This window comes from Chanodichthys erythropterus, chromosome 2 (assembly GCF_024489055.1).
Source record: "Chanodichthys erythropterus isolate Z2021 chromosome 2, ASM2448905v1, whole genome shotgun sequence".
NCBI classification, from domain to species: Eukaryota; Metazoa; Chordata; class Actinopteri; order Cypriniformes; family Xenocyprididae; genus Chanodichthys; species Chanodichthys erythropterus.
This window is the reverse complement of record NC_090222.1, coordinates 10,936,924-10,950,288: the sequence shown is the minus strand read 5'-3', so window position 1 is coordinate 10,950,288 and position 13,365 is coordinate 10,936,924. Positions and strand designations below refer to the sequence as shown.

Sequence of the window (13,365 nt, the reverse complement as noted above, 5' to 3'; positions counted from 1 at the left end):
ATTTTGTGTTGATAGACAAAACAGTTTTCATATACCGCGGCAACGAATTAGAGGCTTGATGCCAAAATGACTGTTGAGTCTGTATCTCTGCAATGCTTTGACATATTGACATTAAACTAGCAGCTTTAATGATTTTTAGTTTTGTTCATAGTATTTTTTTTAATAACTGAGGAATATATATAAAAAGTATTGTATCTGAGGTAAAGGCTATATATGTATTTGGGGGCTAAAGGCACAAAAATTGACAAGATAACAAACAGCTGGCTGAATTTTTCATTTTTTTTTTGACATGACATGGTTATTAGTTTAGCTGTCTACCTTAGAGATAATCATCATGTTATTATAACAAAACCATTATATTTAAAAATATGACATTATATATCTATTGTTATATATTTTATATCATATACAATTACATTCATTGTTACCATGAAGCCATATTGAAATATTACGTGATGTTATTTAAGCAGTCTAAGAATCTTTCAGAATATTAAAAATAATTCTGGAGTTTTAAACGAACACATTTGAATGACAGTGTATTTATTGAATAAAATTAAAATATTTCATTCATCAAAAAAAAAAAAAAAATCATTAATCAAAAAACAATACAAAACAGCTTAATTATCATTGTTTACTGGAAGGAGACACAACCTATCATAGTTACATCACACACACACAAAAAAAAAAAAAAAAAAACCCACAAAAAAAAACCTACATCGTGAGACAATAAACCTAAGATATGTAACAAGGCGTCAGAAGTATTAGTGTACAAGGTAATGTCTGATTTTCAGCCTCTGTATAGCCTACATTCATAGCCCATGAGTCACTGCTCAGGTACAGACAGAGGAAATTCCCACCTCTAAAATAAAATCTCTATTGCATAATTAATCATGGCACATTAAATATGGCGGAGCGTTAGAAGGAACATATCACACAGTGGTTGTTTTGTTCTCTGCTGACAAAGCTGTATCATGATCTGAAATTTAAATCCATGCTTACATGAGCATGCATGTATGTGCCCAAGTGAGTTCTTGAGTTGGTGGGTGGGGGAACATAGAGACAGACAGACAGTCAGTCAGTCAGTCAGTCAGTCAGAAAGACGTTACCTGTTTGACCTCGGCCTGTAAGTGGCGGAGCTGCACGCACTGCTCCAGGTGTCGTCTGTGCTGCTCTGCGGCTGCGTCCAGCTCCTGCTGTTTCTCATGCAGGAAATCTAACAGATCCTGCACCCGCGTCGCCATGTCAACATCGCGGTCGCACAACAACTCCACACCTTGACATAGAAAGACAGCATAAATAATCATAATTGAAAGAAAACAAGGGTGTAAATAATCTCCCATGACACTAATAAATTGAGCTTTTGTCAAAATGGATTTAGTTGTTTTCCTTTATGTGATGTATTTATGTGATGTATTTGTAAAAACATTTAGGTCAAATTTCATTCAATGAAAAAATATATTAAACATTTAAAGGACATACAATATCCATCTGTCTGTCTGTCTGTCTATCCATTTATCGATCTATCTCATCTAAATTAAAAATATCAACAAACAATAATAGATTATCAATGATACTAACATAACGCTGATATGTACATATATTGGGTAACACTTTAGTTTAGGGTCCAATTCTCACTATTAACTAGTTGCTTATTAGTGTTAGCATGCTGTGTTGTAGAGACGAGGTGAGTACGGGAATCCACAATAATAATGGTTTTAATGTCAACAAGGAACGGACAAGCAGCATAACACACATGTATCAAACAATATAACCGACAAGGAGTACGGGGAGTGAGTCCAACTTAAAGGGAGTGCTGATGAGGACAAACAGGTGCTGGGAATCCGGGGAGATGCCGGGAAGACAGATGAGGGAAGTGAAGACAGGTGTGGAGAACAGGAGGATGCTAGGAATTGGAATCCAGGAAGGTGTGATTGTAACATTTAGCATGCTTATTAATAGGATATTGGCTGTTTATTAGTACTTATAAAGCACATATTAATGCCTTATTCTGCATGACCATATTCTACATCCCATAATCCTACCCCATACCTAACTTAACAGCTACCTTACTGACTATTAATAAGCAGTAATTAGGAGTTTATTGAGGCAAAAGTCATAATTAATAGTTAGTTATTAGTGAGAATTAGACCGTAATCTAAAGTGTGACCATATATTGTCCAGATAGGATGATTTTCAATAATGCATTACTGTAAAGAAGATCTAATGAGAATCATGACAATGAAAAACTGAAAAATATTACAAAATATATATTACAAAATATTCATAATATAAAAATGTATTTCATTTAATGACATGACATGATATCACATGAACATGTTTTAAACAGGTTTCCTGAGTTTAATTATGGGATCTTTCACAGATCAAGGAAAGGAAATATCAACTGGATAAAAAAAGAAATAGCACCACATGCAAAAGCAGGATATGTTGGTAATCCGTCAGTAGACTTTAGTATGAGGACTTTATCAAGCCTGAGTGTGCCGGTAATTTTTGGCCAAGACATCAATTGGACGAGACAAAGACCAGATTAAAGAACACAGGCATTAGACAGGCCACAATAAACAGGAGAGAGGAGGAGGATCACACATATTTGATTTATTTGAAACTCTAATTAAATTATGGGAATTTAACAAGGAATCAGGTGAATTATTACCCTAATTGTTCTTTGTCTAATCCCAGTTTAAAAAGATGAAACTTCTTGCATCGTTTATTCACCATCATGTTGTTTCAAACATTTATGACTTTCTTCTTCTGCATAACACAAAGAAGATATTTTGAAGAATGTTTGAAACCTCTGGTTATCGACTTCCATTGTAATACTAATACATTTCTTAAAATATCTTATTTTATCTTCCCATACAGGGTTGGAAAGACATTGGCATTTCTGCGTGAACTAAAATATGCAAGGACAACTATACAATTAAGTAGTGCTTTAGCTCTTTGGTGCCATCAAAATTGCTCAGCATCCCGGCAAGCCAGGCACAGCGACATTAATGCAATCAATGGTGAGATTTTGGGGTGGAACTGTAAATTTGGATTTGGGTTGTGTTAGGGTATTAAGGGGGGTAGATTCAGGAATGACACATTTCAGCTTTAAAGGCATCAAAAGACATTTGCAATGTGTTTAACTTCTGTAATGTGACATTTTGCGAAATGTCAGCTGGAATATTTGATTTTATATATAGGGATTTGATTAGATTGCAGATATTGTTAGTGATGATAATATTTTTATTATTACTATGATATTATTAGTTTCAACTGACAAAGTTACAAAGTTTTTACATTCTGTTTTTTTCTTTAGAATAATGTGCACTGATGAATCACACACAATATGACCTAAAATATGCAGGAAGTAAATGGGGTAAATTTTGATTTCCTACTGTCTTTAGTATGAAATCAAAATTGAAATCAAAAGTCACCAACTACATGGAAAAATAAGCTAAATCAACACTGAAAATAATAACTGAGATAAAACACAATCAGCATACAGAAGCGCAGATATCTGGGTCTTAGCATTCTTAGCACACACGTTATCACACACACAGACATACTCACATTTTACACCCGTAGCCCAGAGTTGCAATGGGCTGAAACTCTGAGAGTACTCCAGCTTTGCGTTTGTATATGTGCCTCCACAAAACGATGCTAGTAAAATGAGGATTCGTTTTGCTCTCTGGTATCTGTGCGTGCTGTCAGATGTCAAATCTTGTGTGTGTGTGTGTGTGTGTGTTTGACCAGTGATTTTGCTAGGCAGTGTGAGTCTATAGGATTACAGGGCCGGGTGGGAGGAAGGGAGGGAGGGTTGCAGGGTGTCTGGTTGAACCTGCTGTGTTTGGCTTTAGAGTTTAGCGTTTGGCTGCGTCCTCTCCACCCCCTTAAGCCTGCTCTGGACTGACACACTAACACACACACATCTCTGATGCCTCACGTGATGACCGCAAAGGTTCGCTTTCAAAACCATTATACAAAGACACAAAGACGGCTCATGGAAAGACATCAAATGCATACTAATGCTCAAAAGTGTGGAATAATTATGATTTTTTAAATGTTTTGAGTAAAATGTCTTATGCTCACCAATGTTGTATTTATTTGATCATAAAATACAGAAAAACAGTAATATTGTAAAATATTATTACAATTTAAAAGAACTGTTTTCTATTTGAGTATAATTTATGTAATTTATTCCTGTGATGGCAATGCTAAATTTTCAGCAGTCGTTACTCCAGTCTTCAGTGCCATTCAGTCATTTAAATGTCAAATAATTGCTGTTCTTTTGAACTTTCTATTCATAAAAAAAAAAAAAAAAAAAAATGGAAAAAAGTAAAACATTTTCCACAAAAATATCAAACACAAAAAAAAAAAAAAAAAAAAAAAACTGTTTTCAAAATTGATAAAATTAAGAATCATTATTAATAATTTTGTACCAAATCAGCATATTAGATGATTTCTGAAGGATCATGTGACACTGAAGACTGGAGTAATGATGCTGAAAATTCAGCTTTGCCACCACAGGGATAAATTACATTTTAAAATATATTCAGATAGAAACCAGTTATTTTAAATTGTAATACCATTTGACAATATTATTGTTTTACTGTATTTTGGATACATTTTTAGTATTATTTACATGCTACTATAGTTTTATATGACTGCTCACCTGAGGCCTGGACTTCTGTGACGTACTGTAAGAGTTCCTGTCCCTGGTGTATGACATGGAATGTGAGGTTGTTCATAGTGAGAGCTTTATCAGCGTGATGCTGCAGTCTCTGCTCAGCTAGCGTCAGATCCTCAGTGTCAAACTCATTCATCTGCTGAGACAGCTCCTCATTCCATGACTCCAGGTCTGAGATGACCTACACAACAAATCCACACAACAACACCATAATGAAGCATGCATAATGTATCAGTGACCATACCCTTGAAATAACACATTTTGAATTCAATGTATTAGTCTGAAAAAGCAAATATTGGAAGCAGTATTTAATATTTAAAAATACATAAAATAAAGTATTCAAAAAATGTATTATACTTGTACTGTAAATGGACCTTAGGCAGACCATATTATAATTAGTTAAGATTAAGACAAAATTAATAATGAAAACAAAGCTGAGGGATACATGTACAATTAACTGACTATTATGCTTTCGTAATCTGCTGTGAAAGCATATTGGCTGACTATTAAAAATGAAATATTCCCAGAAATTATGTTGAACATGCAAGAGAAAATCAACAAATTAATAGGCTATAAGAGGTTGCCCTGACAACAGGTGGGTAAAAACATGAGCAACATGAATCAGAGAACAAGCGCTTGGCAAGCAGTTCACTTCAGCCAATAAATTAGCAAATATCCACACTTCTAACATCACGTCATACAGAGCATCTATTCAAAACTTTACAGTGCAGCACACAAAATTATTCCTCAACAACAATACAGAAATAAAAAAAAAAACAACAAAAAAACAGTGCTTAAGTTCATAAAAACAACAATTGTCACTTTCACAGTGATTTGGTAAAGTTTAAAGACATAATTTAAACAACTTATCCTCCCACATTCCTCTCGTCAAAAGTTACTCACTCTGCACTGCTGTGTGATTGAGAATTCCTCCTTCACTAATTAACATGAGCATTTTCACCACTGTTCTGAGTGAAGCATTGATGGGAACACAGCGGGAACACAACCATTTTCTTTAAGAATTAAATTTGTTCTTCAACGTGTGGGAGCAGCGTTTGGGAAATCACACACCCACTGCTGTACCTTCTGGCACCCTGCCCCCTTGACTGACAGTGCCAACCCGCCCTGCTCTGAGTAATAATGTTAAGTGCAACAAGGAGGAGTTCATCTACAATCGTCACCTACCATCCCATATATACTGGAAGTCATACATGACATCCACCTATGCTGTCTTTGTACAGATTTCAAGTTGTGAAGGCATCAATATTTGCATGCTTTTTGTCTATACAATGTCTTCTTGGTTTTACCTAATCTATCAGCAAAGTATCAGTGGAACGTGAGCACTTTCAGAGCTCCCCCTGGAATATGATACTCCTTGATCTGTATTGGATTATGTTACAGAGAGCGATATCACTTTTACTACAAAAGCTGACTCGTTTTGTGCACTCTGATTACATCATATAGGGTTTCCTATGAACAAAACATTTAAAACACAGCCACCAAAGGTCAATCGCAAAGGATAATGGGCTTTCTGTGTCATGCTGTGGTGGCAATCCAACACGCACGACACATAATGGATGATTAATAATGGCACGATAATTAATGGAAATAGTCTTTGATACAACAAAAACACTCAGGAGAATATACACACTAACCTCATATAAACTAAAATGATAACCGACAAGGAATAGAACAAAACGGGGAGAATATATATATGGTGAAAATAACGAGACAGGAAACAGATGGGACTAATATGTAACTATGGAAACAAACAAGGAAATAACCAAGGAAACCGAAACCAAACAGAGCGGGGAAACAGAACAGAATGTCAAAAGAGTCCACATGACAGAACATAAATGTGACATTACTCCTCTCTACCATAAGGGGTGTCCTCACACTGTAACTTAAAGTCCAACTGTGGAGGGCAAGAGAGGGTTTAGGAGGTGACCGAGGAGCTGTTGACAGACAGGGACCTGGAGGAGCCGGTAGAGGGAGACACCACAGCAGATCTGATGGTGGGAGGAGCCAGGGTGGAGCATTGATTAACGGTCCCAGCGGAACCTGGGAACCGACAGACGGAGGCAGTCAGAAGATGTGGAGAGCCAGGCGGAGCTGAGAGGACGATGGACCAGGGCAATATCGATGGCTTGGAAGCCCAAGGTGGAGCCGCTGGCTCACGGTTACCAAGGTGGAGATGGGGGCTTGGCAGATGTTGGAGGGAGTGAGGATCAAGGTGGAGCTGGAGAGAAGGAGGAGCTCATGGAGCTGAAGGGGTGGAGAGCTGAGGCAAAGCTGGAGGCCCTGAATTCCATGCTGGAACTAGGATGATGAGTGACCAAGGCATAGCCAGAGGGACAAATGAGCCCTGTGCAGCTTGCTGCAGCTGAGGTGGGATATGGTTAAGGTTATGGATAGATTTTGTAGTATAGTTAGGTTTAAGAGTAAGTTAAGGAGTAAATGAAGGGTCAACAGTAGAGATGTGCGGATCAGCTCTAATTCACTGCGGATTCACTGTTAAAAAATAAATCATCCACCCGCCACCCACCTGAACCTATGATTTTCTCTGATTTAGATATCCGTACCCGACCTGAACTCGATTGTCAGATTAAAATTATTTAAATTCTCAGTGTTAAGTGTGATGTTATTGTAACACATTACACAGGAGTAGGCTACTTTTAAATGAACATTTATTTAAAATAACAGTTCGTCTTTGGTAAGCTTACATTTCCTTAATAGCCTAAACAATTTGTATAATTGCATATATTAATTACAAATGCAATTGCATGCAAGTACTTACATGTAAGTACAGTGAAAAAACATGTATGAACACAATAAGTACATTGCATTAAATGATTAATTTAATGTTAGTACACAGTAGTTAAAGACACAAATATAAAGCGGGTCCAGAAATATTAAATAGGTTGTTACATCTTGACTTTAAAGGTGCCCTAGAATGCTTTTTCACAAGATGTAATATAAGTCTAAGGTGTCCCCTGAATGTGTCTGTGAAGTTTCAGCTCAAAATACCCCATAGATTTTTTTAAAATTAATTTTTTTAACTGCCTATTTTGGGGCATCATTAAATATGCCCCTAGTATTTTGCATTATGTAGAAGGATAGTGTTTCTGTCTACAGAAAGGCCTTAAAAACTGCTAGATCTGCTTACTTTGCGACTTCCTTAGAAGAAAACAAACACAACCCTACATATTCATTTGATACAGTGGCTAAATTGTAAACCAACGGCATGCACGGTCACTATAATACTTGGATGACTAGTGATTTCCTGCTACTAAATCCTGGAAAAAAAAAACCTCCAAACACAATAACCTAGAATACTCTCACTTGATGGTTGCTCTGAAGACAAAGTCTTCTTTGTCAGTTAGGAACCTGGGTGTGTTATTTGACAACAAACTTTCATTTGAAAGCCACATTTCTGTCATTAAAACTAGATTAAAGACCCATCTCTTTAACCTAGCATACATCCAACACACTATCACTGTTACGAATGGGAGACTCAGGCAGGGGATCCAAGTGCAGCGTTTTATTAGAAGTGAGCGTGGTCGTTCAGGCAGGGTCAAACAGGAACAAACAGGAGCAATAAGGAACAGGCAGAGTCGTAGTCAGGGTACAGGCTAGGATCGAGGGAGGCAGCAATGGGTCGTAAAACAGGAATCAGGCAAAATCAATGACAGACAGGCAAACAGGATACAAGGAAACGCTCAGAAATGTGACACAAGTGACAACAAGACTTCGCGATCAGGTGATGAGTGTGTGAGTCTTTTATAGTCCAGGTAATGCATGGCAGCTGGGTGTGGTGATTAGTGTAGTGATTGGTGGAGTGAGTGCAAGTGATTGGCAGAGAGAATTGTGGGAAGTGTAGTCCGGGGAGTGACAGGAGCAGACGGTGATCGTTACATAACGCCCCCCTTCCGGAAGGCGCGTCCTCGCGACGTAAAAGGCACGAATAGGGAGGGAGGGTGGGTACATTGGAGCTATAGCGGGACCATGGTCTCCAATGCAGGCTCCAGGGTAGCCATGGTGGATCAGGCGCCACGGGTAACCATGGCGGGTCAGGTGCTACGGGCAGCCAGTGCAGGTCAGGAGTGCCATAACTCCTTGGCGGGTCAGGTGGCTCGGGCAACCACGGCAGGTCAGGCGGGTCAGGCAGCCATGGCAGGTTAGATGGTTTGGGTAACCACAGTAGGTCAGGTGGCTTGGGTAACCACGGCAGGTTAGGGTCCATAAACGGCCATAATTGTTCAAAGGCCAATGACGGCAGTGGCCGGGCAGGGTCCCCACCCACAAGCTCCCCACCCCTAGGTATACTGCCCCCCCCCATTGGCGGGTTCATGGGCAAGGAGCTCGGGTGGCGCCTGCAGGGCAGATGGCCTGAGCGGTGGTGGCAGGGCCGACCAAGGGTGCTCCGTGGCCGTGTCAGTGAGAGCGGGCAGCTCGGTGACGGCCTCCGTGGCCGTGTCAGGGAGAGCGGGCAGCTCGGTGATGGCCTCCGTGGCCGTGTCAGGGAGAGCGGGCAGCTCGGTGACGGCCTCCGTGGCCGTGTCAGGGAGAGCGGGCAGCTCGGTGACGGCCTCCGTGGCCGTGTCAGGGAGAGCTAGCAGCTCTGGGATGGGCACAGGCTGTTCTAGATCGGCAGCGAGCCGCTCTGTGACGGCAGCAGGCTCGGGCTGCTCTGGGACGACAGCGGGCTGCCCTGGGACGACAGCGGGCTGCCCTGGGACGACAGCGGGCTGCTCTGGGACGACAGCGGGCTGCTCGGGCTGGCAGACTGCTCCAAAGTCCATAGAGCTCGAGTTTATCCTCAACGCACGCAGGACAGCCAAAACATAAAAAGTGAGCACAGCCCTCTGGGCCAAGACAGGACTGACCAGGAGAGCAGGCTGCTCTGGAGTGGACTCACTGGCTGGAGCGGCCTCTGGAATGGACTCACTGGCTGGAACGCCCCCTACATCCTTACTCATTGCAGGGGCGGCCATCTTGCCCGAGGGCACTGGCAAGGCAGCCACTTTGTCCATCGCGTCCGGGACGCTTGAGAGCGTTGCAACCGGCGAACTTGAGAGCGTTGCAGCCGGCGAACTTGAGAGCGTTGCAACCGGCGAACTTGCGAGCGAAGCGTCCGGCAGGCTTGAGAGCGAAGCGTCCGGCAGGCTTGAGAGCGAAGCGTCCGGCAGGCTTGAGAGCGAAGCGTCCGGCAGGCTTGAGAGCGAAGCGTCCGGCTGGCTTGAGAGCGAAGCGTCCGGCTGGCTTGAGAGCGAAGCGGCCGGCTGGTTTGAGAGCGAAGCGGCCGGCGAGGACTTGGAGATGCCAGCTGCTCGGACTGAAATCAGCGGCGGATCAGCCACACTGGAACGCAATCCTCTCCGCTCCCTGGCTGATCTAGAGACGAGACGTGACTCTGGGCGATCAGCGGAGACGTGGCGTGGCTCTGGGCGATCAACGAGGGCGCAACGTTGCTCTGGACGATCAGCGGAGACGTGGCGTTTCTCTGGGCGATCAGCGGATGCGTGACTTGTGGTTGTGGCCGCCATTTTGTGCGTGTTCTCGGGCATGGCAGCCATTACGGGATTCACCGTGGTGTCGGAATCCTCCGCGACACCCACAGTGAAAGTCGAACCAACTGCGAGCAGGGCAAAGTCCAGGAATTCCATGAACGATCCACGGGGACCATTGGTAAGTAGATAAGTCCTCAATGGTTCATTTAATCCGTAACCAAAGAAGTCTATGAGGGCACAGTCCGGCAGATCAGATAAATAAGCTATATCCAAAAAGTTCTGAATGTGCACCTCGAGGGTACGGGTACCTTGGCGGAGGCTGACCAGTTGTATTGTTGGGTCCATGCTGAGACTGGTAAAAGCTCACCGAAGCTGCTGGATCTGGTGTGGCGAAGTCTTCTGTTACGAATGGGAGACTCAGGCAGGGGATCCAAGTGCAGCGTTTTATTAGAACGGTGATCGTTACAATCACATTTCTATAATTCAAATCTGTTAAAGGATTATTAGGCTGCATAAATTAGGTCAGCCGGAACAGGGAACACTTCCCATAACACCTGATGTACAGTACTTTTTACATCTTAAAATAGAATGGCATCTATTATATAGGTCTCTCTCTCTTTCAACCTTATCCCGAGGTTACCGTACTCAGCCATATCTGGTCCATATCCAGATCAGATGGTGGACCTGCACCTAGTGACAAGCACAACAGCCCTGAATGTCAGCGGAGATCATGACAACTAGATGTGCCCTAGAGACAGATCCCCTGTGAAGACCTCATCGACATGACAGCCATCAGCACAGATCCTCAGCAAAGATCACAAGAACCAGACAAGTCCTCTGCACAGACCCCTATGGACAGCTTCAACTCCTCCCCACCTTAATTCCGGTGTGGTGCATCTTTAAGCAGAGGGAACTGGATTAAATATTCTGAATTATATCAATCCACAATCTGACTTGTGATGCAGCCTGGAATTATAACCACACCCTATAACCTAGCTGCTTTATAGTTGCATTGAACTCATTTCATATTTGATGATATTTACACAGTTATTGAACTGAACTGGATCAACACTCAATTGACCTCAGCTGAAAAATGACACTATTTTCTTTTTAGAGCTGTTTTACAGCAGAATTGTATTATTTTTGCATCATTATTTTTCCTTTTTATCCCTGTAAAGCTGTTTTGATACAATACATAAAAATATAGCGCTAAAGGTGACCACTACCTGCAACCCATCAACTGAAAATCACTTGTCTTGTCTTGACTCTTCAGATCCACTGTTTACAACAAAATCAGTAGGTTATCATTTGGGAGAAAACGGTCAGAAAACGGTCATGTTGTAAAGTGTGGACTTACGTCAATTGCATCTCGTTCAAAGATCCTGAGCTGGAGGAAAAGCTCTAGTTTGATCTTCCGTTCCTGAAACAGCTCCTCCATTTGAGCCTGAGCCTCATCCAGCTGCTGCAGGACACTCTCAATGTGAGCCATAGAGCTGTTATGAGGAGTCTTATTGCTGGAGATTGCTGAGTCCCTGCAGTCAGAAATAAGAGCATACAAGTATGAGTACAAGATCTGCAGCAAAATATACCATACGACTTCAATGAAGCATCTTCTTACAACAGTTTAATTAGTCTCTGCATGTTAGGAGACGGGTCAATTAAAGGTGGACTCAGTAGTATTTCAAATACACTGTTTGGAAGTTAGTCTAACCAATCAGCATTAGGGGGCATATGACACTCGAGGAGAGAGTACGAGCAAGAGGGAGATTTGAAAATAAGAAAAAAAAAAAAAAAAAAGGTAACACTTTATTTTACAGTGCTGTAGTTACATGTTACTACATGTACTTACAACAGTAATAACAGTAAATTATACATAATTACAAGTAACTAACCCTAAACCAAACCCTAACCCTAACTATATCTCTATAGTAAGTACATGTAGTTAATTAATAGTACTCAGTACTTATTTAAGTAATTACAATGTAACTACGGCACTGTAAAATAAAGTGTAACCAAAAAAAAAACTGCAGAACGAGAGATGGGGACAAGAGCTCAAAAGAATATCATTGGAATGAAGGTTTATGTCTGGGCAAAATGCTTTAGGACCGTGTTTATAGACAAAACTTTCCAACGCTGGAGAGAGCTAAGAGGCGAGGCCTGAAAACAGACGTGGAGGCTCCTTTGATACCACTCATGTGAGTAACACTGGGTTTTGATTGTCTGGAGCTGCTGTGCTGTTTGCGACTAACAACAAACACTTTGTATTTACTCTTGTGTACTGTACGTTCATTTTTTTGTGCTTCCTTGTCGTTCGTTCATCAACTGCACTTTATTTTTCATGAAGCATTTTGTTGCGCGTCAGCTGTGATAAACAGACATTTTATGATAAACAGACGTTTTGCAAAATTCAACAGTAAATTTGGGAATCTCTGTAGATCTAGAAATGAATATTGGAAGTGTTACAGTAACAGATTTGCTGGTGTTTCACCACAGTATTTCAAAATAAGATAAGTTGTTATAACAGATTTGTAAGCGGTGTTGGGGAAAGTAACTTTTAAAAGTAATGCATTACAATATTGCGTTACTCCCTAAAAAATTTACTAATTGTGTTACTTAATTACTTTTTATGAAAAGTAATGGTTTTTCTCACCTGGGCTGGGCTTGTTTGTTTTTTAATAACAACAAAAAAAGTTATATTTTTTTGCAAATTTTAAGGCCCTTTGACACCAAAAGTGAAATTAATAAGTATCAGGCTGAAGGAAATGCATATTTACACCTGTACAGTAGAGGGCGCAGCTCCAACAAACCTTGTAGTTGTGCTGCCATTCTGGATTAAAGAAGAATAGGATACAGGAGAAGGAAGTTCAACACTCTTATTTCTAAATCTAAAGTAATTTTTGCTTATTAGTATTGTTATATTGGATAATTGAAGGAGAGCAGAAAAAAAGGTTAATAAAGTTAGATTAAATACATAAAGTATATTTGTGTAATTTAATATAGTTAATTATTACAGGTTTGCATGAAAAATCTGAGATTGCACTTCACTGTTTTTCAGTGCTTTTGTGCAAGTAAGATGAGTAAATGCATGTTACTTGAAAAAGTAATCTGATTATGTAACTCAAGTTACTTGTAATGCGTTACCCCCAACATTGTTTGTAAGTTGTT

The 13,365-nt window shown here is 40.7% G+C and overlaps 1 protein-coding gene across 5 annotated transcripts in view; it reads right to left on the bottom strand.

Moving 5' to 3' along the window:
* The window catches only part of triob (trio Rho guanine nucleotide exchange factor b), a 173,830-nt gene that overhangs the window by 69,814 nt on the left and 90,651 nt on the right, over positions 1-13,365 (bottom strand). For all 5 annotated transcript variants that reach the window (XR_010896419.1, XR_010896420.1, XM_067400860.1 and 2 more), the window contains exons 14-16: positions 11,558-11,732; positions 4,676-4,871; positions 1,107-1,273 (exon numbers count right to left, since the gene is read on the bottom strand). Coding sequence is in view for 3 of the 5 variants with exons in the window: in XM_067400860.1 (XP_067256961.1) it covers positions 1,107-1,273; positions 4,676-4,871; positions 11,558-11,732 (538 nt within the window). In the remaining 2 variants the exon portion in view is untranslated. The remainder of the gene's footprint in view (positions 1-1,106; positions 1,274-4,675; positions 4,872-11,557; positions 11,733-13,365) is intronic.